This window comes from Salvelinus fontinalis, unplaced genomic scaffold, assembly GCF_029448725.1.
Source record: "Salvelinus fontinalis isolate EN_2023a unplaced genomic scaffold, ASM2944872v1 scaffold_0398, whole genome shotgun sequence".
Classification (NCBI taxonomy): domain Eukaryota; kingdom Metazoa; phylum Chordata; class Actinopteri; order Salmoniformes; family Salmonidae; genus Salvelinus; species Salvelinus fontinalis.
Genome location: NW_026600607.1, coordinates 117501 through 144675, shown reverse-complemented (window position 1 = coordinate 144675; position 27175 = coordinate 117501). Strand labels below are relative to the sequence as shown.

Sequence of the window (27175 nt, the reverse complement as noted above, 5' to 3'; positions counted from 1 at the left end):
TCCCCAGGTCAGTAGGTGGTACAGAACATCCCTCCCCAGGTCAGTCGGTACAGAACATCCCTCCCCAGGTCAGTAGGTGGTACAGAACATCCCTCCCCAGGTCAGTAGGTGGTACAGAACATCCCTCCCCAGGTCAGTAGGTGGAACAGAACATCCCTCCCCAGGTCAGTAGGTGGAACAGAACATCCCTCCCCAGGTCAGTTGGTACAGAACATCCCTCCCCAGGTCAGTCGGTACAGAACATCCCTCCCCAGGTCAGTAGGTACAGAACATCCCTCCCCAGGTCAGTAGGTGGTACAGAACATCCCTCCCCAGGTCAGTAGGTGGTACAGAACATCCCTCCCCAGGTCAGTTGGTACAGAACATCCCTCCCCAGGTCAGTCGGTACAGAACATCCCTCCCCAGGTCAGTAGGTGGTACAGAACATCCCTCCCCAGGTCAGTAGGTGGTACAGAACATCCCTCCCCAGGTCAGTCGGTACAAAACATCCCTCCCCAGGTCAGTCGGTACAGAACATCCCTCCCCAGGTCAGTAGGTGGTACAGAACATCCCTCCCCAGGTAAGTAGGTGGTACAGAACATCCCTCCCCAGGTCAGTAGGTACAGAACATCCCTCCCCAGGTCAGTCGGTGGTACAGAACATCCCTCCCCAGGTCAGTAGGTGGTACAGAACATCCCTCCCCAGGTCAGTAGGTACAAAACATCCCTCCCCAGGTCAGTAGGTGGTACAGAACATCCCTCCCCAGGTCAGGTGGTACAGAACATCCCTCCCCAGGTCAGTAGGTGGTACAGAACATCCCTCCCCAGGTCAGTCGGTGGTACAGAACATCCCTCCCCAGGTCAGTCGGTACAGAACATCCCTCCCCAGGTCAGCCGGCACAGAACATCCCTCCCCAGGTCAGTAGGTGGTACAGAACATCCCTCCCCAGGTCAGTCAGTACAGAACATCCCTCCCCAGGTCAGTAGGTGGTACAGAACATCCCTCCCCAGGTCAGTCGGTACAGAACATCCCTCCCCAGGTCAGTCGGTACAGAACATCCCTCCCCAGGTCAGTAGGCACAGAACATCCCTCCCCAGGTCAGTAGGTGGTACAGAACATCCCTCCCCAGGTCAGTAGGTGGTACAGAACATCCCTCCCCAGGTCAGTAGGTGGTACAGAACATCCCTCCCCAGGTCAGTAGGTGGTACAGAACATCCCTCCCCAGGTCAGTTGGTACAGAACATCCCTCCCCAGGTCAGTAGGTGGTACAGAACATCCCTCCCCAGGTCAGTCGGTACAGAACATCCCTCCCCAGGTCAGTAGGTGGTACAGAACATCCCTCCCCAGGTCAGGTGGTACAGAACATCCCTCCCCAGGTCAGTAGGTGGTACAGAACGTCCCTCCCCAGGTCAGTAGGTACAGAACATCCCTCTCCAGGTCAGTTGGTACAGAACATCCCTCCCCAGGTCAGTAGGTACAGAACATCCCTCTCCAGGTCAGTTGGTACAGAACATCCCTCCCCAGGTCAGTAGGTACAGAACATCCCTCTCCAGGTCAGGTGGTACAGAACATCCCTCTCCAGGTCAGGTGGTACAGAACATCCCTCCCCAGGTCAGTCGGCACGGCGACTTGCAAGGCCAGGAACATGACTTCTATTACAGTGTGTGTGTGTGTGTCTCAGTGTGTGTGTGTGTCTCGGTATGTGTGTCTCAGTGTGTGTGTGTCTCAGTGTGTGTGTGTGTGTGTGTGTGTGTGTGTGTGTTACCCGTCTGGTCTTCTCTACTCCTCCACACGGCAGTCTCTTAACGAAGTCTATTCCAGTCAGCGGAGTTCCAGTAGGAGGAAGTAGAACGGAGGCGTCCATCATCAGATACTCCACGTTCAGGGGCTTACTCTGGAGAGACATTAAATACATTATCAGGTACTCACTCTGGGGAGACATTAAATACATTATCAGGTACTCACTCTGGAGAGACATTAAATACATTATCAGGTACTCACTCTGGGGAGACATTAAATACATTATCAGGTACTCACTCTGGAGAGACATTAAATACATTATCAGGTACTCACTCTGGAGAGACATTAAATACATTATCAGGTACTCACTCTGGGGAGACATTAAATACATTATCAGGTACTCACTCTGGAGAGACACATTAAATACATTATCAGGTACTCACTCTGGAGAGACATTAAATACATTATCAGGTACTCACTCTGGAGAGACACATTAAATACATTATCAGGTACTCACTCTGGAGAGACACATTAAATACATTATCAGGGGGCTTACTCTGGAGAGACATTAAATACATTATCAGGTACTCACTCTGGAGAGACACATTAAATACATTATCAGGTACTCACTCTGGAGAGACATTAAATACATTATCAGGTACTCACTCTGGAGAGACATTAAATACATTATCAGGTACTCACTCTGGGGAGACATTAAATACATTATCAGGTACTCACTCTGGGGAGACATTAAATACATTATCAGGTACTCCACGTTCAGGGGCTTACTCTGGAGAGACATTAAATACATTATCAGGTACTCACTCTGGGGAGACATTAAATACATTATCAGGTACTCACTCTGGGGAGACATCAAATACATTATCAGGTACTCACTCTGGAGAGACATTAAATACATTATCAGGTACTCACTCTGGAGAGACACATTAAATACATTATCAGGTACTCACTCTGGAGAGACATTAAATACATTATCAGGTCCTCACTCTGGAGAGACACATTAAATACATTATCAGGTACTCACTCTGGAGAGACATTAAATACATTATCAGGTACTCACTCTGGAGAGACACATTAAATACATTATCAGGTACTCCACGTTCAGGGGCTTACTCTGGAGAGACACATTAAATACATTATCAGGTACTCACTCTGGAGAGACATTAAATACATTATCAGGTCCTCACTCTGGAGAGACACATTAAATACATTATCAGGTACTCCACGTTCAGGGGCTTACTCTGGAGAGACACATTAAATACATTATCAGGTACTCACTCTGGAGAGACACATTAAATACATTATCAGGTACTCCACGTTCAGGGGCTTACTCTGGAGAGACACATTAAATACATTATCAGGTACTCACTCTGGAGAGACACATTAAATACATTATCAGGTACTCACTCTGGAGAGACATTAAATACATTATCAGGTACTCACTCTGGAGAGACATTAAATACATTATCAGGTACTCACTCTGGAGAGACACATTAAATACATTATCAGGTACTCACTCTGGAGATACACATTAAATACATTATCAGGTACTCACTCTGGAGAGACACATTAAATACATTATCAGGAGCTCCACGTTCAGGGGGCTTACTCTGGAGAGAAACATTAAATACATTATCAGGTACTCACTCTGGAGAGACATTAAATACATTATCAGGGGGCTTACTCTGGAGATACACATTAAATACATTATCAGGTACTCCACGTTCAGGGGGCTTACTCTGGAGAGAAACATTAAATACATTATCAGGTACTCACTCTGGAGAGACATTAAATACATTATCAGGTACTCACTCTGGAGACACATTAAATACATTATCAGGTCCTCCACGTTCAGGGGCTTACTCTGGAGAGACATTAAATACATTATCAGGTACTCACTCTGGAGAGACATTAAATACATTATCAGGGGGCTTACTCTGGAGAGACACATTAAATACATTATCAGGTACTCACTCTGGAGAGACATTAAATACATTATCAGGTACTCCACGTTCAGGGGCTTACTCTGGAGAGACATTAAATACATTATCAGGTACTCACTCTGGAGAGACATTAAATACATTATCAGGTACTCCACGTTCAGGGGCTTACTCTGGAGAGACATTAAATACATTATCAGGTACTCACTCTGGGGAGACATTAAATACATTATCAGGTACTCACTCTGGAGAGACATTAAATACATTATCAGGTACTCACTCTGGAGAGACACATTAAATACATTATCAGGTACTCCACGTTCAGGGGCTTACTCTGGAGAGACACATTAAATACATTATCAGGTACTCACTCTGGAGAGACATTAAATACATTATCAGGGGGCTTACTCTGGAGAGACATTAAATACATTATCAGGTACTCACTCTGGAGAGACATTAAATACATTATCAGGTACTCCACGTTCAGGGGCTTACTCTGGAGAGACACATTAAATACATTATCAGGAGCTCCACGTTCAGGAGGCTTACTCTGGAGAGACATTAAATACATTATCAGGGGGCTTACTCTGGAGAGAAAACTTAAATAGATACATCTAGACTGACCATACCAGCTGAAACAGAGCAGTACCTTCTCCTCCATACAGCTAGACTGACCATACCAGCTGAAACAGACCAGTACCTTCTCCTCCATACAGCTAGACTGACCATACCAGCTGAAACAGACCAGTACCTTCTTCTCCATACAGCTAGACTGACCATACCAGCTGAAACAGAGCAGTACCTTCTCCTCCATACAGCTAGACTGACCATACCAGCTGAAACAGAGCAGTACCTTCTCCTCCATACAGCTAGACTGACCATACCAGCTGAAACAGACCAGTACCTTCTCCTCCATACAGCTAGACTGACCATACCAGCTGAAACAGAGCAGTACCTTCTCCTCCATACAGCTAGACTGACCATACCAGCTGAAACAGACCAGTACCTTCTCCATACAGCTAGACTGACCATACCAGCTGAAACAGAGCAGTACCTTCTCCTCCATACAGCTAGACTGACCATACCAGCTGAAACAGAGCAGTACCTTCTCCTCCATACAGCTAGACTGACCATACCAGCTGAAACAGAGCAGTACCTTCTCCTCCATACAGCTAGACTGACCATAGCAGCTGAAACAGAGCAGTACCTTCTTCTCCATACAGCTAGACTGACCATACCAGCTGAAACAGAGCAGTACCTTCTCCTCCATACAGCTAGACTGACCATACCAGCTGAAACAGAGCAGTACCTTCTCCTCCATACAGCTAGACTGACCATACCAGCTGAAACAGAGCAGTACCTTCTCCTCCATACAGCTAGACTGACCATACCAGCTGAAACAGAGCAGTACCTTCTCCTCCATACAGCTAGACTGACCATACCAGCTGAAACAGAGCAGTACCTTCTCCTCCATACAGCTAGACTGACCATACCAGCTGAAACAGAGCAGTACCTTCTCCTCCATACAGCTAGACTGACCATACCAGCTGAAACAGAGCAGTACCTTCTTCTCCATACAGCTAGACTGACCATACCAGCTGAAACAGAGCAGTACCTTCTCCTCCATACAGCTAGACTAACCATACCAGCTGAAACAGAGCAGTACCTTCTCCATACAGCTAGACTGACCATGCCAGCTGAAACAGAGCAGTACCTTCTCCTCCATACAGCTAGACTGACCATACCAGCTGAAACAGAGCAGTACCTTCTCCTCCATACAGCTAGACTGACCATACCAGCTGAAACAGAGCAGTACCTTCTCCATACAGCTAGACTGACCATACCAGCTGAAACAGAGCAGTACCTTCTCCATACAGCTAGACTGACCATACCAGCTGAAACAGAGCAGTACCTTCTCCTCCATACGGCTAGACTGACCATACCAGCTGAAACAGAGCAGTACCTTCTCCATACAGCTAGACTGACCATACCAGCTGAAACAGAGCAGTACCTTCTCCTCCATACAGCTAGACTGACCATACCAGCTGAAACAGAGCAGTACCTTCTTCTCCATACAGCTAGACTGACCATACCAGCTGAAACAGAGCAGTACCTTCTCCTCCATACAGCTAGACTGACCATAACAGCTGAAACAGAGCAGTACCTTCTCCATACAGCTAGACTAACCGTACCAGCTGAAACAGAGCAGTACCTTCTCCTCCATACAGCTAGACTGACCATACCAGCTGAAACAGAGCAGTACCTTCTCCTCCATACAGCTAGACTGACCGTACCAGCTGAAACAGAGCAGTACCTTCTCCTCCATACAGCTAGACTGACCATAACAGCTGAAACAGAGCAGTACCTTCTCCTCCATACAGCTAGACTGACCATACCAGCTGAAACAGAGCAGTACCTTCTCCTCCATACAGCTAGACTGACCATACCAGCTGAAACAGAGCAGTACCTTCTCCTCCATACAGCTAGACTGACCATACCAGCTGAAACAGAGCAGTACCTTCTCCTCCATACAGCTAGACTGACCATACCAGCTGAAACAGAGCAGTACCTTCTCCTCCATACAGCTAGACTGACCATACCAGCTGAAACAGAGCAGTACCTTCTTCTCCATACAGCTAGACTGACCATACCAGCTGAAACAGAGCAGTACCTTCTCCTCCATACAGCTAGACTGACCATACCAGCTGAAACAGAGCAGTACCTTCTCCTCCATACAGCTAGACTGACCATACCAGCTGAAACAGAGCAGTACCTTCTCCTCCATACAGCTAGACTGACCATAACAGCTGAAACAGAGCAGTACCTTCTCCTCCATACAGCTAGACTGACCATACCAGCTGAAACAGAGCAGTACCTTCTTCTCCATACAGCTAGACTGACCATACCAGCTGAAACAGAGCAGTACCTTCTCCTCCATACAGCTAGACTGACCATACCAGCTGAAACAGAGCAGTACCTTCTCCTCCATACAGCTAGACTGACCATACCAGCTGAAACAGAGCAGTACCTTCTCCTCCATACAGCTAGACTGACCATACCAGCTGAAACAGAGCAGTACCTTCTCCTCCATACAGCTAGACTGACCATACCAGCTGAAACAGAGCAGTACCTTCTCCATACAGCTAGACTGACCATACCAGCTGAAACAGAGCAGTACCTTCTTCTCCATACAGCTAGACTAACCATACCAGCTGAAACAGAGCAGTACCTTCTCCTCCATACAGCTAGACTAACCATACCAGCTGAAACAGAGCAGTACCTTCTCCTCCATACAGCTAGACTGACCATACCAGCTGAAACAGAGCAGTACCTTCTCCATACAGCTAGACTGACCATACCAGCTGAAACAGAGCAGTACCTTCTCCATACAGCTAGACTGACCATACCAGCTGAAACAGAGCAGTACCTTCTCCATACAGCTAGACTGACCATACCAGCTGAAACAGAGCAGTACCTTCTCCTCCATACAGCTAGACTGACCATACCAGCTGAAACAGAGCAGTACCTTCTCCTCCATACAGCTAGACTGACCATACCAGCTGAAACAGAGCAGTACCTTCTCCTCCATACAGCTAGACTGACCATACCAGCTGAAACAGAGCAGTACCTTCTCCTCCATACAGCTAGACTGACCATACCAGCTGAAACAGAGCAGTACCTTCTCCTCCATACAGCTAGACTGACCATACCAGCTGAAACAGAACAGTACCTTCTCCATACAGCTAGACTGACCATACCAGCTGAAACAGAGCAGTACCTTCTCCTCCATACAGCTAGACTGACCATACCAGCTGAAACAGAGCAGTACCTTCTCTTCCATACAGCTAGACTGACCATACCAGCTGAAACAGAGCAGTACCTTCTCTTCCATACAGCTAGACTGACCATACCAGCTGAAACAGAGCAGTACCTTCTCCTCCATACAGCTAGACTGACCATACCAGCTGAAACAGAGCAGTACCTTCTCCTCCATACAGCTAGACTGACCATACCAGCTGAAACAGAGCAGTACCTTCTCCATACAGCTAGACTGACCATACCAGCTGAAACAGAGCAGTACCTTCTCCTCCATACAGCTAGACTGACCATACCAGCTGAAACAGAGCAGTACCTTCTCCTCCATACAGCTAGACTGACCATACCAGCTGAAACAGAGCAGTACCTTCTCCTCCATACAGCTAGACTGACCATACCAGCTGAAACAGAGCAGTACCTTCTTCTCCATACAGCTAGACTGACCATACCAGCTGAAACAGAGCAGTACCTTCTCCTCCATACAGCTAGACTGACCATACCAGCTGAAACAGAGCAGTACCTTCTCCATACAGCTAGACTGACCATACCAGCTGAAACAGAGCAGTACCTTCTCCTCCATACAGCTAGACTGACCATACCAGCTGAAACAGAGCAGTACCTTCTCCTCCATACAGCTAGACTGACCATACCAGCTGAAACAGAGCAGTACCTTCTCCTCCATACAGCTAGACTGACCATACCAGCTGAAACAGAGCAGTACCTTCTCCTCCATACAGCTAGACTGACCATACCAGCTGAAACAGAGCAGTACCTTCTTCTCCATACAGCTAGACTGACCGTACCAGCTGAAACAGAGCAGTACCTTCTACTCCATACAGCTAGACTGACCATACCAGCTGAAACAGAGCAGTACCTTCTCCATACAGCTAGACTGACCATACCAGCTGAAACAGAGCAGTACCTTCTCCTCCATACAGCTAGACTGACCATACCAGCTGAAACAGAGCAGTACATTCTCCTCCATACAGCTAGACTGACCATACCAGCTGAAACAGAGCAGTACCTTCTCCACCATACAGCTAGACTGACCATACCAGCTGAAACAGAGCAGTACCTTCTCCATACAGCTAGACTGACCATACCAGCTGAAACAGAGCAGTACCTTCTCCTCCATACAGCTAGACTGACCATACCAGCTGAAACAGAGCAGTACCTTCTCCTCCATACAGCTAGACTGACCATACCAGCTGAAACAGAGCAGTACCTTCTCCTCCATACAGCTAGACTGACCATACCAGCTGAAACAGAGCAGTACCTTCTCCTCCATACAGCTAGACTGACCATACCAGCTGAAACAGAGCAGTACCTTCTCCTCCATACAGCTAGACTGACCATACCAGCTGAAACAGAGCAGTACCTTCTCCTCCATACAGCTAGACTGACCATACCAGCTGAAACAGAGCAGTACCTTCTCCTCCATACAGCTAGACTGACCATACCAGCTGAAACAGAGCAGTACCTTCTCCTCCATACAGCTAGACTGACCATACCAGCTGAAACAGAGCAGTACCTTCTACTCCATACAGCTAGACTGACCATACCAGCTGAAACAGAGCAGTACCTTCTCCATACAGCTAGACTGACCATACCAGCTGAAACAGAGCAGTACCTTCTCCTCCATACAGCTAGACTGACCATACCAGCTGAAACAGAGCAGTACATTCTCCTCCATACAGCTAGACTGACCATACCAGCTGAAACAGAGCAGTACCTTCTCCACCATACAGCTAGACTGACCATACCAGCTGAAACAGAGCAGTACCTTCTCCATACAGCTAGACTGACCATACCAGCTGAAACAGAGCAGTACCTTCTCCTCCATACAGCTAGACTGACCATACCAGCTGAAACAGAGCAGTACCTTCTCCTCCATACAGCTAGACTGACCATACCAGCTGAAACAGAGCAGTACCTTCTCCTCCATACAGCTAGACTGACCATACCAGCTGAAACAGAGCAGTACCTTCTCCTCCATACAGCTAGACTGACCATACCAGCTGAAACAGAGCAGTACCTCCTCCATACAGCTAGACTGACCATACCAGCTGAAACAGAGCAGTACCTTCTCCTCCATACAGCTAGACTGACCATACCAGCTGAAACAGAGCAGTACCTTCTCCTCCATACAGCTAGACTGACCATACCAGCTGAAACAGAGCAGTACCTTCTCCATACAGCTAGACTGACCATACCAGCTGAAACAGAGCAGTACCTTCTCCTCCATACAGCTAGACTGACCATACCAGCTGAAACAGAGCAGTACCTTCTTCTCCATACAGCTAGACTGACCATACCAGCTGAAACAGAGCAGTACCTTCTCCTCCATACAGCTAGACTGACCATACCAGCTGAAACAGAGCAGTACCTTCTCCTCCATACAGCTAGACTGACCATACCAGCTGAAACAGAGCAGAACCTTCTCCTCCATACAGCTAGACTGACCATACCAGCTGAAACAGAGCAGTACCTTCTCCTCCATACAGCTAGACTGACCATACCAGCTGAAACAGAGCAGTACCTTCTCCTCCATACAGCTAGACTGACCATACCAGCTGAAACAGAGCAGTACCTCCTCCTCCATACAGCTAGACTGACCATACCAGCTGAAACAGACCAGTACCTTCTCCTCCATACAGCTAGACTGACCATACCAGCTGAAACAGAGCAGTACCTTCTCCTCCATACAGCTAGACTGACCATACCAGCTGAAACAGAGCAGTACCTCCTCCTCCATACAGCTAGACTGACCATACCAGCTGAAACAGAGCAGTACCTTCTCCTCCATACAGCTAGACTGACCATACCAGCTGAAACAGAGCAGTACCTTCTCCTCCATACAGCTAGACTGACCATACCAGCTGAAACAGAGCAGTACCTCCTCCTCCATACAGCTAGACTGACCATACCAGCTGAAACAGACCAGTACCTTCTCCTCCATACAGCTAGACTGACCATACCAGCTGAAACAGAGCAGTACCTTCTCCTCCATACAGCTAGACTGACCATACCAGCTGAAACAGAGCAGTACCTTCTCCATACAGCTAGACTGACCATACCAGCTGAAACAGAGCAGTACCTTCTCCTCCATACATCTAGACTGACCATACCAGCTGAAACAGAGCAGTACCTTCTTCTCCATACAGCTAGACTGACCATACCAGCTGAAACAGAGCAGTACCTTCTCCATACAGCTAGACTGACCATACCAGCTGAAACAGAGCAGTACCTTCTTCTCCATACAGCTAGACTGACCATACCAGCTGAAACAGAGCAGTACCTTCTCCATACAGCTAGACTGACCATACCAGCTGAAACAGAGCAGTACCTTCTCCTCCATACAGCTAGACTGACCATACCAGCTGAAACAGAGCAGTACCTTCTCCATACAGCTAGACTGACCATACCAGCTGAAACAGAGCAGTACCTTCTCCTCCATACAGCTAGACTGACCATACCAGCTGAAACAGAGCAGTACCTTCTCCTCCATACAGCTAGACTGACCATACCAGCTGAAACAGAGCAGTACCTTCTCCTCCATACAGCTAGACTGACCATACCAGCTGAAACAGAACAGTACCTTCTCCTCCATACAGCTAGACTGACCATACCAGCTGAAACAGAGCAGTACCTTCTCCCTACAGCTAGACTGACCATACCAGCTAAAACAGAGCAGTACCTTCTCCTCCATACAGCTAGACTGACCATACCAGCTGAAACAGAGCAGTACCTTCTCCTCCATACAGCTAGACTGACCATACCAGCTGAAACAGAGCAGTACCTTCTCCTCCATACAGCTAGACTGACCATACCAGCTGAAACAGAGCAGTACCTTCTCCTCCATACAGCTAGACTGACCATACCAGCTGAAACAGAGCAGTACCTTCTCCTCCATACAGCTAGACTGACCATACCAGCTGAAACAGAGCAGTACCTTCTTCTCCATACAGCTAGACTGACCATACCAGCTGAAACAGAGCAGTACCTTCTCCTCCATACAGCTAGACTGACCATACCAGCTGAAACAGAGCAGTACCTTCTCCTCCATACAGCTAGACTGACCATACCAGCTGAAACAGAGCAGTACCTTCTTCTCCATACAGCTAGACTGACCATACCAGCTGAAACAGAGCAGTACCTTCTCCTCCATACAGCTAGACTAACCATACCAGCTGAAACAGAGCAGTACCTTCTCCATACAGCTAGACTGACCATGCCAGCTGAAACAGAGCAGTACCTTCTCCTCCATACAGCTAGACTGACCATACCAGCTGAAACAGAGCAGTACCTTCTCCATACAGCTAGACTGACCATACCAGCTGAAACAGAGCAGTACCTTCTCCATACAGCTAGACTGACCATACCAGCTGAAACAGAGCAGTACCTTCTCCTCCATACGGCTAGACTGACCATACCAGCTGAAACAGAGCAGTACCTTCTCCTCCATACAGCTAGACTGACCATACCAGCTGAAACAGAGCAGTACCTTCTCCTCCATACAGCTAGACTGACCATACCAGCTGAAACAGAGCAGTACCTTCTCCATACAGCTAGACTGACCATACCAGCTGAAACAGAGCAGTACCTTCTCCATACAGCTAGACTGACCATACCAGCTGAAACAGAGCAGTACCTTCTCCTCCATACGGCTAGACTGACCATACCAGCTGAAACAGAGCAGTACCTTCTCCTCCATACAGCTAGACTGACCATACCAGCTGAAACAGAGCAGTACCTTCTTCTCCATACAGCTAGACTGACCATACCAGCTGAAACAGAGCAGTACCTTCTCCTCCATACAGCTAGACTAACCATACCAGCTGAAACAGAGCAGTACCTTCTCCTCCATACAGCTAGACTGACCATACCAGCTGAAACAGAGCAGTACCTTCTCCTCCATACAGCTAGACTGACCATACCAGCTGAAACAGACCAGTACCTTCTCCTCCATACAGCTAGACTGACCATACCAGCTGAAACAGAGCAGTACCTTCTCCTCCATACAGCTAGACTGACCATACCAGCTGAAACAGAGCAGTACCTTCTCCTCCATACAGCTAGACTGACCATACCAGCTGAAACAGAGCAGTACCTTCTCCTCCATACAGCTAGACTGACCATACCAGCTGAAACAGAGCAGTACCTTCTCCTCCATACAGCTAGACTGACCATAACCAGCTGAAACAGAGCAGTACCTTCTCCTCCATACAGCTAGACTGACCATACCAGCTGAAACAGAGCAGTACCTTCTCCTCCATACAGCTAGACTGACCATACCAGCTGAAACAGAGCAGTACCTTCTTCTCCATACAGCTAGACTGACCATACCAGCTGAAACAGAGCAGTACCTTCTCCTCCATACAGCTAGACTGACCATACCAGCTGAAACAGAGCAGTACCTTCTCCTCCATACAGCTAGACTGACCATACCAGCTGAAACAGAGCAGTACCTTCTTCTCCATACAGCTAGACTAACCATACCAGCTGAAACAGAGCAGTACCTTCTCCTCCATACAGCTAGACTGACCATACCAGCTGAAACAGAGCAGTACCTTCTCCATACAGCTAGACTAACCATACCAGCTGAAACAGAGCAGTACCTTCTCCTCCATACAGCTAGACTGACCATACCAGCTGAAACAGAGCAGTACCTTCTCCTCCATACAGCTAGACTGACCATACCAGCTGAAACAGAGCAGTACCTTCTCCTCCATACAGCTAGACTGACCATACCAGCTGAAACAGAGCAGTACCTTCTTCTCCATACAGCTAGACTGACCATACCAGCTGAAACAGAGCAGTACCTTCTCCTCCATACAGCTAGACTAACCATACCAGCTGAAACAGAGCAGTACCTTCTCCATACAGCTAGACTGACCATGCCAGCTGAAACAGAGCAGTACCTTCTCCTCCATACAGCTAGACTGACCATACCAGCTGAAACAGAGCAGTACCTTCTCCTCCATACAGCTAGACTGACCATACCAGCTGAAACAGAGCAGTACCTTCTCCATACAGCTAGACTGACCATACCAGCTGAAACAGAGCAGTACCTTCTCCATACAGCTAGACTGACCATACCAGCTGAAACAGAGCAGTACCTTCTCCTCCATACGGCTAGACTGACCATACCAGCTGAAACAGAGCAGTACCTTCTCCATACAGCTAGACTGACCATACCAGCTGAAACAGAGCAGTACCTTCTCCTCCATACAGCTAGACTGACCATACCAGCTGAAACAGAGCAGTACCTTCTCCTCCATACAGCTAGACTGACCATACCAGCTGAAACAGAGCAGTACCTTCTCCTCCATACAGCTAGACTGACCATACCAGCTGAAACAGAGCAGTACCTTCTCCATACAGCTAGACTGACCATACCAGCTGAAACAGAGCAGTACCTTCTCCTCCATACAGCTAGACTGACCATACCAGCTGAAACAGAGCAGTACCTTCTCCTCCATACAGCTAGACTGACCATACCAGCTGAAACAGAGCAGTACCTTCTCCTCCATACAGCTAGACTGACCATACCAGCTGAAACAGAGCAGTACCTTCTTCTCCATACAGCTAGACTACCATACCAGCTGAAACAGAGCAGTACCTTCTCCATACAGCTAGACTGACCATACCAGCTGAAACAGAGCAGTACCTTCTCCTCCATACAGCTAGACTGACCATACCAGCTGAAACAGAGCAGTACCTTCTCCTCCATACAGCTAGACTGACCATACCAGCTGAAACAGAGCAGTACCTTCTCCATACAGCTAGACTGACCATACCAGCTGAAACAGAGCAGTACCTTCTCCTCCATACAGCTAGACTGACCATACCAGCTGAAACAGAGCAGTACCTTCTCCATACAGCTAGACTGACCATACCAGCTGAAACAGAGCAGTACCTTCTCCATACAGCTAGACTACCATACCAGCTGAAACAGAGCAGTACCTTCTCCTCCATACAGCTAGACTGACCATACCAGCTGAAACAGAGCAGTACCTTCTCCTCCATACAGCTAGACTGACCATACCAGCTGAAACAGAGCAGTACCTTCTCCTCCATACAGCTAGACTGACCATACCAGCTGAAACAGAGCAGTACCTTCTCCTCCATACAGCTAGACTGACCATACCAGCTGAAACAGAGCAGTACCTTCTCCTCCATACAGCTAGACTGACCATACCAGCTGAAACAGAGCAGTACCTTCTCCATACAGCTAGACTGACCATACCAGCTGAACCAGAGCAGTACCTTCTCCTCCATACAGCTAGACTGACCATACCAGCTGAAACAGAGCAGTACCTTCTCCTCCATACAGCTAGACTGACCATACCAGCTGAAACAGAGCAGTACCTTCTCCTCCATACAGCTAGACTGACCATACCAGCTGAAACAGAGCAGTACCTTCTCCTCCATACAGCTAGACTGACCATAACAGCTGAAACACACAATACCCCATAACGTCAATTTTATTTATTTTATTTTTTACATATTAATATAAATTGAAAAGCTGAAAATGTCTTGAGTCAATAAGTATTTAACCCCTTTTTGTTTTGGCCAAGCGTAAATAAGTTAATGAGTGTCATGGAAAAATAGCAAGATGATGTTATAATGCTTTTTACTGATGTTATAATGCTTTTTACTGATGTTATAATGCTTTTTACTGATGTTATAATGCTTTTTACTGATGTTATAATGCTTTTACTGCATCAAATGGTTGTTTTATCTGACAGAATAGAGTGTTCTGTTAACTGTTGTGTGTCTGTTCTACTGAGGACGGGCCTCTGGGAGATTTAACACTGACAGAGGAGATGGACGATGTCCTTTTTTGGGGGTGATAAAACCTTTAAAAAGTGTATTCCAAAAGAGGAATGAATGTTTCTGCTCTATAACCGTACCAGGAAGAGATGGCTCCAGTTTGGAGTCTTAACCTTGTGCCCCATTCTATATATCTGTTGTTCGTCATGTCAGTTGAAACGGGTGTATCTCGGCTATAAAAGACCTTTGTACTTTTGTCTCGGGGCTCTCAACGGATCATTAGAAAATGGTGAATCGGTGCAAAGCTCTCATTGTTAAAGATTTAGTTTCAGTATAACTCTTGACTTGTGTGATAGGTTTGTCTCTCCTCATTTGATAGTAAAGAAATTAACCGCATGAGTCAAAAATGTGCTTAACATAATAACATAATACATAATCACATAATAACTTGCATGGTTCAATCTGTTATTCACCAGACACTGGGATATTAATTCACCTTTCAGCTGGACAATAACCTAAAACACCACACAGCTAAATATACACTGGGGCTGGTTACCGAGACGACAGTGAAATGTTCCTGATTGGCTGAGTTAAAGTTCTAACTTAAATCTACTTGGAAATCTACAGCGAGACCTGGAAATGGTTGTCTAGCAACAATCAACAACCAATCTGACAGAGCTTGAATCATTTAGAAAATAACAAATCATTCTTAATTGAATTACCCAGAAACACTCACAGCTCTTAGAGACTTACCCAGAAAGACTCACAGCTCTTAGAGAATTACCCAGAAACACTCACAGCTCTTAGAGAAATACCCAGAAACACTCACAGCTGTAATCACTGACAAAGGTGCTTCTACAAAGTAATGACTCAGGGGTGTGAATACTTATGTAAATTATATATTTCTGTTTGTCATTTTCAATACATTTGCAAACGTTTCTAAAAATGACGTTTTCACTTTCTCATTCTGAGGCATTGTGATGTCATTATGAGGTATTGTGATGTCATTGAGGTATTGTGATGTCATCATGAGGTATTGTGTGTAGATGGGTGAGAGAAGAAAAAAACAAAATCTACAAATATTTAATCCATTTTTTTGAATTCAGGCTGTAAAACAACAAAATGTGGAATAAGTCAAAGTGGTCTGAATACATTGTGAAGACGCTGTACGTGGCGGCCGAGACCGTCAAATATCAATACCACCAACCTCGCACTTATATCCAAGGCTGTCCAAGCCTTTATACCTTCAGTACCAAGGGACTTGTATTGAAGAAGCTTCATGTATCCGGCCTCCCGGGTGGCGCAGTGGTCTAGGGCACTGCATCGCAGTGCTAGCTGCGCCACCAGAGTCTCTGGGTTCGCGCCCAGGCTGGGCTGGGTTCGCGCCCAGACTCTGTCGCAGCCGGCCGCAACCGGGAGGTCCGTGGGGCGACGCACAATTGGCATAGCGTCGTCCGGGTTAGGGAGGGTTTGGCCGGTAGGGATATCCTTGTCTCAGTATGTAAAATGTAATGAAATGTAAAAAAAAAAAAATGTAATAAAATGTATGCACTCTACTGTAAGTCGCTCTGGATAAGAGCGTCTGCTAAATGACTAAAATGTAAATGTAAAAATGTATCAGTTGAATGAGCAACCCACTTCCAGGATCAGCCCCCCCCACCCCCCCCTCCCCCCCCAACAACATCTGGCTTACAAGAAAACACACACACCTACGCACGGATACACGCACATACAGGCAGCACAGGTGCACGTGCGTTCACACTCTCACACACACGTGCGTCATAACAACACAAAGACGACATATATATATCACGTGTGTGTGTGTGTGTGTGTGTGTGTGTGTGTGTGTGTGTGTGTGTGTGTGTGTGTGTGTGATTGTGCGTGCGCGCGTGTGTGTGTGTGTGTGTGTGTGTGAGAGAGGGAAACAGGTGGACTAACCGTCATGCTCCTGTACTCATCTTCAAACATGTCCAGGAAGATCTCCTCCCCCTGAGAGAGAGAGACGTGAAGAAAGAGACATGAAGAAAGAGAGAGAAGGATATAAAAATGAGTTAGATTTAGTTGAAACTAAAAAGGGAAAGTGAATCATGTCACTAGACTCCTCTTTAAATAATCTGAAACATGGTGACTAGACTCATCTTTAAATAATCTGAAACATGGTGACTAGACTCCTCTTTAAATAATCTGAAACACGGTGACTAGACTCCTCTTTAAATCATCTGAAACACGGTGACTAGACTCCTCTTTAAATCATCTGAAACACGGTGACTAGATTCCTCTTTAAATCATCTGAAACACGGTGACTAGACTCCTCTTTAAATAATCTGAAACACGGTGACTAGATTCCTCTTTAAATCATCTGAAACATGGTGACTAGACTACATCTTTAAATAATCTGAAACACGGTGACTAGATTCCTCTTTAAATCATCTGAAACACGGTGACTAGACTCCTCTTTAAATCATCTGAAACACGGTGACTAGACTCCTCTTTAAATCATCTGAAACACGGTGACTAGACTCCTCTTCAAATAATCTGAAACATGTGACTAGACCACATCTTTAAATCATCTGAAACATGGTGACTAGACTACATCTTCAAATCATCTGAAACATGGTGACTAGACTCCTCTTTAAATCATCTGAAACACGGTGACTAGACTACATCTTTAAATAATCTGAAACATGTGACTAGACTCCTCTTTAAATCATCTGAAACACGGTGACTAGACTCCTCTTTAAATCATCTGAAACACGGTGACTAGACTCCTCTTTAAATCATCTGAAACACGGTGACTAGACTCCTCTTCAAATAATCTGAAACATGTGACTAGACCACATCTTTAAATCATCTGAAACATGGTGACTAGACTACATCTTCAAATCATCTGAAACATGGTGACTAGACTCCTCTTTAAATCATCTGAAACACGGTGACTAGACTCCTCTTTAAATCATCTGAAACACGGTGACTAGATTCCTCTTTAAATCATCTGAAACACGGTGACTAGACTCCTCTTTAAATAATCTGAAACACGGTGACTAGATTCCTCTTTAAATCATCTGAAACACGGTGACTAGACTACATCTTTAAATAATCTGAAACATGGTGACTAGATTCCTCTTTAAATCATCTGAAACACGGTGACTAGACTCCTCTTTAAATCATCTGAAACATGGTGACTAGCCCACATCTTTAAATAATCTGAAACACGGTGACTAGACTCCTCTTTAAATCATCTGAAACATGTGACTAGACTCCTCTTTAAATCATCTGAAACATGGTGACTAGACTCCTCTTTAAACCATCTGAAACATGGTGACTAGACTCCTCTTTAAATCATCTGAAACATGGTGACTAGACTCCTCTTTAAATCATCTGAAACATGGTGACTAGCCCACATCTTTAAATCATCTGAAACATGGTGACTAGACTCCTCTTTAAATCATCTGAAACACGGTGACTAGACTCCTCTTTAAATAATCTGAAACACGGTGACTAGACTCCTCTTTAAATCATCTGAAACACGGTGACTAGACTCCTCTTTAAATCATCTGAAACACGGTGACTAGATTCCTCTTTAAATCATCTGAAACACGGTGACTAGACTCCTCTTTAAATAATCTGAAACACGGTGACTAGATTCCTCTTTAAATCATCTGAAACACGGTGACTAGACTACATCTTTAAATAATCTGAAACACGGTGACTAGATTCCTCTTTAAATCATCTGAAACACGGTGACTAGACTCCTCTTTAAATCATCTGAAACACGGTGACTAGACTCCTCTTTAAATCATCTGAAACACGGTGACTAGACTCCTCTTCAAATAATCTGAAACATGTGACTAGACCACATCTTTAAATCATCTGAAACATGGTGACTAGACTACATCTTCAAATCATCTGAAACATGGTGACTAGACTCCTCTTTAAATCATCTGAAACACGGTGACTAGACTCCTCTTTAAATCATCTGAAACACGGTGACTAGATTCCTCTTTAAATCATCTGAAACACGGTGACTAGACTCCTCTTTAAATAATCTGAAACACGGTGACTAGATTCCTCTTTAAATCATCTGAAACACGGTGACTAGACTACATCTTTAAATAATCTGAAACACGGTGACTAGATTCCTCTTTAAATCATCTGAAACACGGTGACTAGACTCCTCTTTAAATCATCTGAAACACGGTGACTAGCCCACATCTTTAAATAATCTGAAACACGGTGACTAGACTCCTCTTTAAATCATCTGAAACACGGTGACTAGACTCCTCTTCAAATAATCTGAAACACGGTGACTAGCCCACATCTTTAAATAATCTGAAACACGGTGACTAGACTCCTCTTTAAATCATCTGAAACATGGTGACTAGACTCCTCTTTAAATCATCTGAAACATGGTGACTAGACTCCTCTTTAAATCATCTGAAACATGTGACTAGACTCCTCTTTAAATCATCTGAAACATGGTGACTAGACTCCTCTTTAAATCATCTGAAACATGGTGACTAGACTCCTCTTTAAATCATCTGAAACATGTGACTAGACTCCTCTTTAAATCATCTGAAACATGGTGACTAGACTCCTCTTTAAATCATCTGAAACATGGTGACTAGACTCCTCTTTAAATCATCTGAAACATGGTGACTAGACTCCTCTTTAAATCATCTGAAACATGGTGACTAGACTCCTCTTTAAATCATCTGAAACATGGTGACTAGACTCCTCTTTAAATCATCTGAAACATGGTGACTAGCCCACATCTTTAAATAATCTGAAACATGGTGACTAGACTCCTCTTTAAATCATCTGAAACACGGTGACTAGACTCCTCTTCAAATAATCTGAAACACGGTGACTAGCCCACATCTTTAAATAATCTGAAACACGGTGACTAGACTCCTCTTTAAATCATCTGAAACACGGTGACTAGACTCCTCTTTAAATCATCTGAAACACGGTGACTAGACTCCTCTTTAAATCATCTGAAACACGGTGACTAGACTCCTCTTTAAATCATCTGAAACACGGTGACTAGACTCCTCTTTAAATCATCTGAAACATGTGACTAGACTCCTCTTTAAATCATCTGAAACACGGTGACTAGACTCCTCTTTAAATCATCTGAAACACGGTGACTAGACTCCTCTTTAAATCATCTGAAACATGTGACTAGACTCCTCTTTAAATCATCTGAAACATGGTGACTAGACTCCTCTTTAAATCATCTGAAACATGGTGACTAGACTCCTCTTTAAATCATCTGAAACATGGTGACTAGACTCCTCTTTAAATCATCTGAAACATGGTGACTAGACTCCTCTTTAAATCATCTGAAACATGGTGACTAGACTCCTCTTTAAATCATCTGAAACATGTGACTAGACTCCTCTTTAAATCATCTGAAACATGGTGACTAGACTCCTCTTTAAATCATCTGAAACATGGTGACTAGACTCCTCTTTAAATCATCTGAAACATGGTGACTAGACTCCTCTTTAAATCATCTGAAACATGGTGACTAGACTCCTCTTTAAATCATCTGAAACATGGTGACTAGACTCCTCTTTAAATCATCTGAAACATGGTGACTAGACTCCTCTTTAAATCATCTGAAACATGGTGACTAGACCACATCTTTAAATCATCTGAAACATGGTGACTAGACCACATCTTTAAATCATCTGAAACATGGTGACTAGACCACATCTTTAAATCATCTGAAACATGGTGACTAGACTAATCTTCAAATCATCTGAAACATGGTGACTAAACTCCTCTTTAAATCATCAGAAACATGGTGACTAGACTCCTCTTTAAATCATCTGAAACATGGTGACTAGACTACATCTTTAAATAATCTAAAACATGGTGAATAGACTCCTCCTCTAACCACTAGGCTACTTGTCTCTAACCACTAGGCTACTTGTCTCTAACCACTAGGCTACCTGCCTCTAACCACTAGGCTACCTGCCTCTAACCACTAGGCTACCTGCCTCTAACCACTAGGCTACCTGCCTCTAACCACTAGGCTACCTGCCTCTAACCACTAGGCTACCTGCCTCTAACCACTAGGCTACCTGCCTCTAACCACTAGGCTACCTGCCTCTAACCACTAGGCTACCTGCCTCTAACCACTAGGCTACCTGCCTCTAACCACTAGGCTACCTGCCTCTAACCACTAGGCTACCTGCCTCTAACCACTAGGCTACCTGCCTCTAACCAATAGGCTACCTGCCTCTAACCACTAGGCTACCTGCCTCTAACCAATAGGCTACCTGTCTCTAACCACTAGGCTACCTGTCTCTAACCACTAGGCTACCTGTCTCTAACCACTAGGCTACCTGTCTCTAACCACTAGGCTACCTGTCTCTAACCACTAGGCTACCTGCCTCTAACCACTAGGCTACCTGCCTCTAACCACTAGGCTACCTGCCTCTAACCACTAGGCTACCTGCCTCTAACCACTAGGCTACCTGCCTCTAACCACTAGGCTACCTGCCTCTAACCACTAGGCTACCTGCCTCTAACCACTAGGCTACCTGCCTCTAACCACTAGGCTACCTGCCTCTAACCACTAGGCTACCTGCCTCTAACCACTAGGCTACCTGTCTCTAACCACTAGGCTACCTGTCTCTAACCACTAGGCTACCTGTCTCTAACCACTAGGCTACCTGTCTCTAACCACTAGGCTACCTGCCTCTAACCACTAGGCTACCTGCCTCTAACCACTAGGCTACCTGCCTCTAACCACTAGGCTACCTGCCTCTAACCACTAGGCTACCTGCCTCTAACCACTAGGCTACCTGCCTCTAACCACTAGGCTACCTGTCTCTAACCACTAGGCTACCTGTCTCTAACCACTAGGCTACCTGTCTCTAACCACTAGGCTACCTGTCTCTAACCACTAGGCTACCTGTCTCTAACCACTAGGCTACCTGTCTCTAACCACTAGGCTACCTGCTCTAACCACTAGGTTACCTGCCGTCTCTACACTCTAACCACTAGGCTACCTGTCTCTAACCACTAGGCTACCTGCTCTAACCACTAGGCTACCTGTCTCTAACCACTAGGCTACCTGTCTCTAACCACTAGGCTACCTGTCTCTAACCACTAGGCTACCTGCTCTAACCACTAGGCTACCTGCCGTCAATACACTCTAACCACTAGGCTACCTGCTCTAACCACTAGGCTACCTGCTCTAACCACTAGTCTACCTGCTCTAACCACTAGTCTACCTGCTCTAACCACGAGGCTACCTGCTCTAACCACGAGGCTACCTGCTCTAACCACGAGGCTACCTGCTCTAACCACGAGGCTACCTGCTCTAACCACGAGGCTACCTGCTCTAACCACGAGGCTACCTGCTCTAACCACTAGACTACTTGCTCTAACCACTAGGCTACCTGCTCTAACCACTAGGCTACCTGCTCTAACCACTAGGCTACCTGCTCTAACCACTAGGCTACCTGCTCTAACCACTAGGCTACCTGCTCTAACCACTAGACTACCTGCTCTAACCACTAGTCTACCTGCTCTAACCACTAGGCTACCTGCTCTAACCATGAGGCTACCTGCTCTAACCACTAGGCTACCTGCTCTAACCACTAGACTACCTGCTCTAACCACTAGACTACCTGCTCTAACCACTAGGCTACCTGCTCTAACCACTAGGCTACCTGCTCTAACCACTAGACTACCTGCTCTAACCACTAGTCTACCTGCTCTAACCACTAGGCTACCTGCTCTAACCACGAGGCTACCTGCTCTAACCACTAGGCTACCTGCTCTAACCACTAGACTACCTGCTCTAACCACTAGTCTACCTGCTCTAACCACTAGGCTACCTGCCGTCCCTACACTCTAACCACCAGGCTACCTGCCGTCCCTACACTCTAACCACCAGGCTACCTGCCACCTCTACACTCTAACCACTAGGCTACCTGCCCCCCCCCCCCCGTCTATCTGCAATATTAAATCTGATCTACCCCCCCTAAAATAAATGTGTGTGAGAGGAACACTTGCTTTGCAGAAGCTCAGTACCATGTTCATGTTTTCCTACATTATCAGGACCACAACGTCCTCACAAGTCACCAGAACGTCTTCACAAGGTCGGGAAAAGGTCGGGAAAATTTTAGGCTTCAATATGAGATTGCAGCCATATGAGAGAGGGGGAAACTTGCCTTATAGAATCGCCTTAGGAGATGCAGACTCTCTTCTCTGGCTCCCTGAAACACACAGAATACACATCACAGATACTGAACACACTCCTCAACACACATCACACCTACTGAACACACATCACACCTACTGAACACACTCCTCAACACATCACACCTACTGAACACACATCACACCTACTGAACACACTCCTCAACACATCACAGTTACTGAACACTCCTCAATACACATCACAGATACTGAACACTACTCAACACACATCACAGATACTGAACACTACTCAACACACATCACAGTTACTGAACACACTCCTCAACACACGTCACAGATACTGAACACTACTCAACACCTACTGAACACACATCACAGATACTGAACACACTCCTCAACACACATCACACCTACTGAACACACATCACACCTACTGAACACACTCCTCAACACATCACACCTACTGAACACACATCAAACCTACTGAACACACTCCTCAACACATCACAGTTACTGAACACTCCTCAATACACATCACAGATACTGAACACACTCCTCAACACACATCACAGATACTGAACACTACTCAACACACATCACAGTTACTGAACACACTCCTCAACACACGTCACAGATACTGAACACTACTCAACACCTACTGAACACACATCACAGATACTGAACACACTCCTCAACACACATCACACCTACTGAACACACATCACACCTACTGAACACACTCCTCAACACATCACACCTACTGAACACACATCACACCTACTGAACACACTCCTCAACACATCACAGTTACTGAACACTCCTCAATACACATCACAGATACTGAACACTACTCAACACACATCACACCTACTGAACACACTCCTCAACACATCACAGATACTGAACACACTCCTCAACACATCACACCTACTGAACACACATCACACCTACTGAACACACTCCTCAACACATCACACCTACTGAACACACATCACACCTACTGAACACACATCACACCTACTGAACACACTCCTCAACACATCACACCTACTGAACACACATCACACCTACTGAACACACTCCTCAACACATCACAGATACTGAACACTACTCAACACACATCACACCTACTGAACACACTCCTCAACACACATCACAGTTACTGAACACACTCCTCAACACACATCACAGCTACTGAACACACTCCTCAACACACATCACAGTTACTGAACACACTCCTCAACACACATCACACATACTGAACACACTCCTCAACACACATCACACCTACTGAACACACTCAACAACACATCACACCTACTGAACACACTCCTCAACACACATCACAGTTACTGAACACACTCAACAAAACACATCACAGTTACTGAACACACTCCTCAACACACATCACACCTACTGAACACACTCCTCAACACACATCACACCTACTGAACACACTCCTCAACACATCACAGTTACTGAACACTCCTCAACACATCACACCTACTGAACACACTCCTCAACACACATCACACCTACTGAACACACTCCTCAACAACACATCACAGTTACTGAACACACTCCTCAACAACACATCACAGTTACTGAACACACTCCTCAACAACACATCACAGTTACTGAACACACTCCTCAACACACATCACAGCTACTGAACACACTCCTCAACACACATCACACCTACTGAACACACTCCTCAACACACCACAGCTACTGAACACTCCTCAACACACCACAGTTACTGAACACACATCACAGTTACTGAACACACTCCTCAACACATCACACCTACTGAACACACTCCTCAACACACATCACACCTACTGAACACACTCCTCAACACATCACACCTACTGAACACACTCCTCAACACACATCACACCTACTGAACACACTCCTCAACACACATCACAGTTACTGAACACACTCCTCAACAACACATCACACCTACTGAACACACTCCTCAACACACATCACAGTTACTGAACACACTCCTCAACAACACATCACAGTTACTGAACACACTCCTCAACACACATTACACCTACTGAACACACTCCTCAACACACATCACACCTACTGAATACACTCCTCAACACATCACACCTAGTGAACACACTCAACACACATCACACCTACTGAACACACTCCTCAACACACATCACACCTACTGAACACACTCAACACACATCACAGCTACTGAACACACTCAACACACATCACAGTTACTGAACACACTCCTCAACAACACATCACAGTTACTGAACACACTCCTCAACAACACATCACAGTTACTGAACACACTCCTCAACAACACATCACAGTTACTGAACACACTCCTCAACACATCACACCTACTGAACACACTCCTCAACACATCACACCTACTGAACACACTCCTCAACACATCACAGTTACTGAACAGACTCCTCAACACACATCACAGTTACTGAACACACTCCTCAACACACATCACACCTACTGAACACACTCCTCAAAAACACATCACAGTTACTGAACACACTCCTCAACACACATCACACCTACTGAACACACTCCTCAACACACATCACAGTTACTGAACACACTCCTCAACACACATCACACCTACTGAACACACTCCTCAACAACACATCACAGTTACTGAACACACTCAACACACATCATACCTACTGAACACACTCCTCAACACATCACACCTACTGAACACACTCCTCAACAACACATCACAGTTACTGAACACACTCCTCAACAACACATCACACCTACTGAACACACTCCTCAACACACATCACAATAACTGAACACACTCCTCAACACACATCACAGATACTGAACACACTCCTCAACACACATCACAGTTACTGAACACACTCAACACACATCACACCTACTGAACACACTCCTCAACACACATCACAATAACTGAACACACTCCTCAACACACATCACAGTTACTGAACACACTCCTCAACACACATCACAGTTACTGAACACACTCCTCAACAACACATCACAGTTACTGAACACACTCCTCAACACACATCACAGTTACTGAACACACTCCTCAACCACCCATCACAGTTACTGAACACACATCACACCTACTGAACACACTCCTCAACACACATCACAGTTACTGAACACACTCCTCAACAACACATCACACCTACTGAACACACATCACAGTTACTGAACACACTCCTCAACACACATCACAGTTACTGAACACACTCAACAACACATCACAGTTACTGAACACACTCCTCAACAACACATCACACCTACTGAACACACTCCTCAACGCACATCACAGTTACTGAACACACTCCTCAACAACACATCACAGTTACTGAACACACTCCTCAACACACATCACACCTACTGAACACACTCCTCAACACACATCACACCTACTGAACACACTCCTCAACACACATCACAGTTACTCAACACACTCCTCAACATGTCACAGTTACTGAACACACTCCTCAACAACACATCACAGATACTGAACACACTCAACACACATCACACCTACTGAACACACTCAACACACATCACACCTACTGAACACACTCCTCAACACACATCACAGATACTGAACACACTCCTCAACAACACATCACAGATACTGAACACACTCCTCAACAACACATCACAGTTACTGAACACACTCCTCAACAACACATCACAGCTACTGA

The 27175-nt window shown here is 45.6% G+C and overlaps 1 protein-coding gene across 3 annotated transcripts in view; it reads right to left on the bottom strand.

The window, feature by feature from the left end:
- Positions 1-27175, bottom strand: part of LOC129845898 (protein CLEC16A-like) — a 117620-nt gene that overhangs the window by 33244 nt on the left and 57201 nt on the right. For all 3 annotated transcript variants that reach the window (XM_055913821.1, XM_055913822.1, XM_055913823.1), the window contains exons 15-17: positions 23465-23509; positions 17211-17261; positions 1745-1873 (exon numbers count right to left, since the gene is read on the bottom strand). In XM_055913821.1, coding sequence (XP_055769796.1) covers positions 1745-1873; positions 17211-17261; positions 23465-23509 — 225 coding nt within the window. The remainder of the gene's footprint in view (positions 1-1744; positions 1874-17210; positions 17262-23464; positions 23510-27175) is intronic.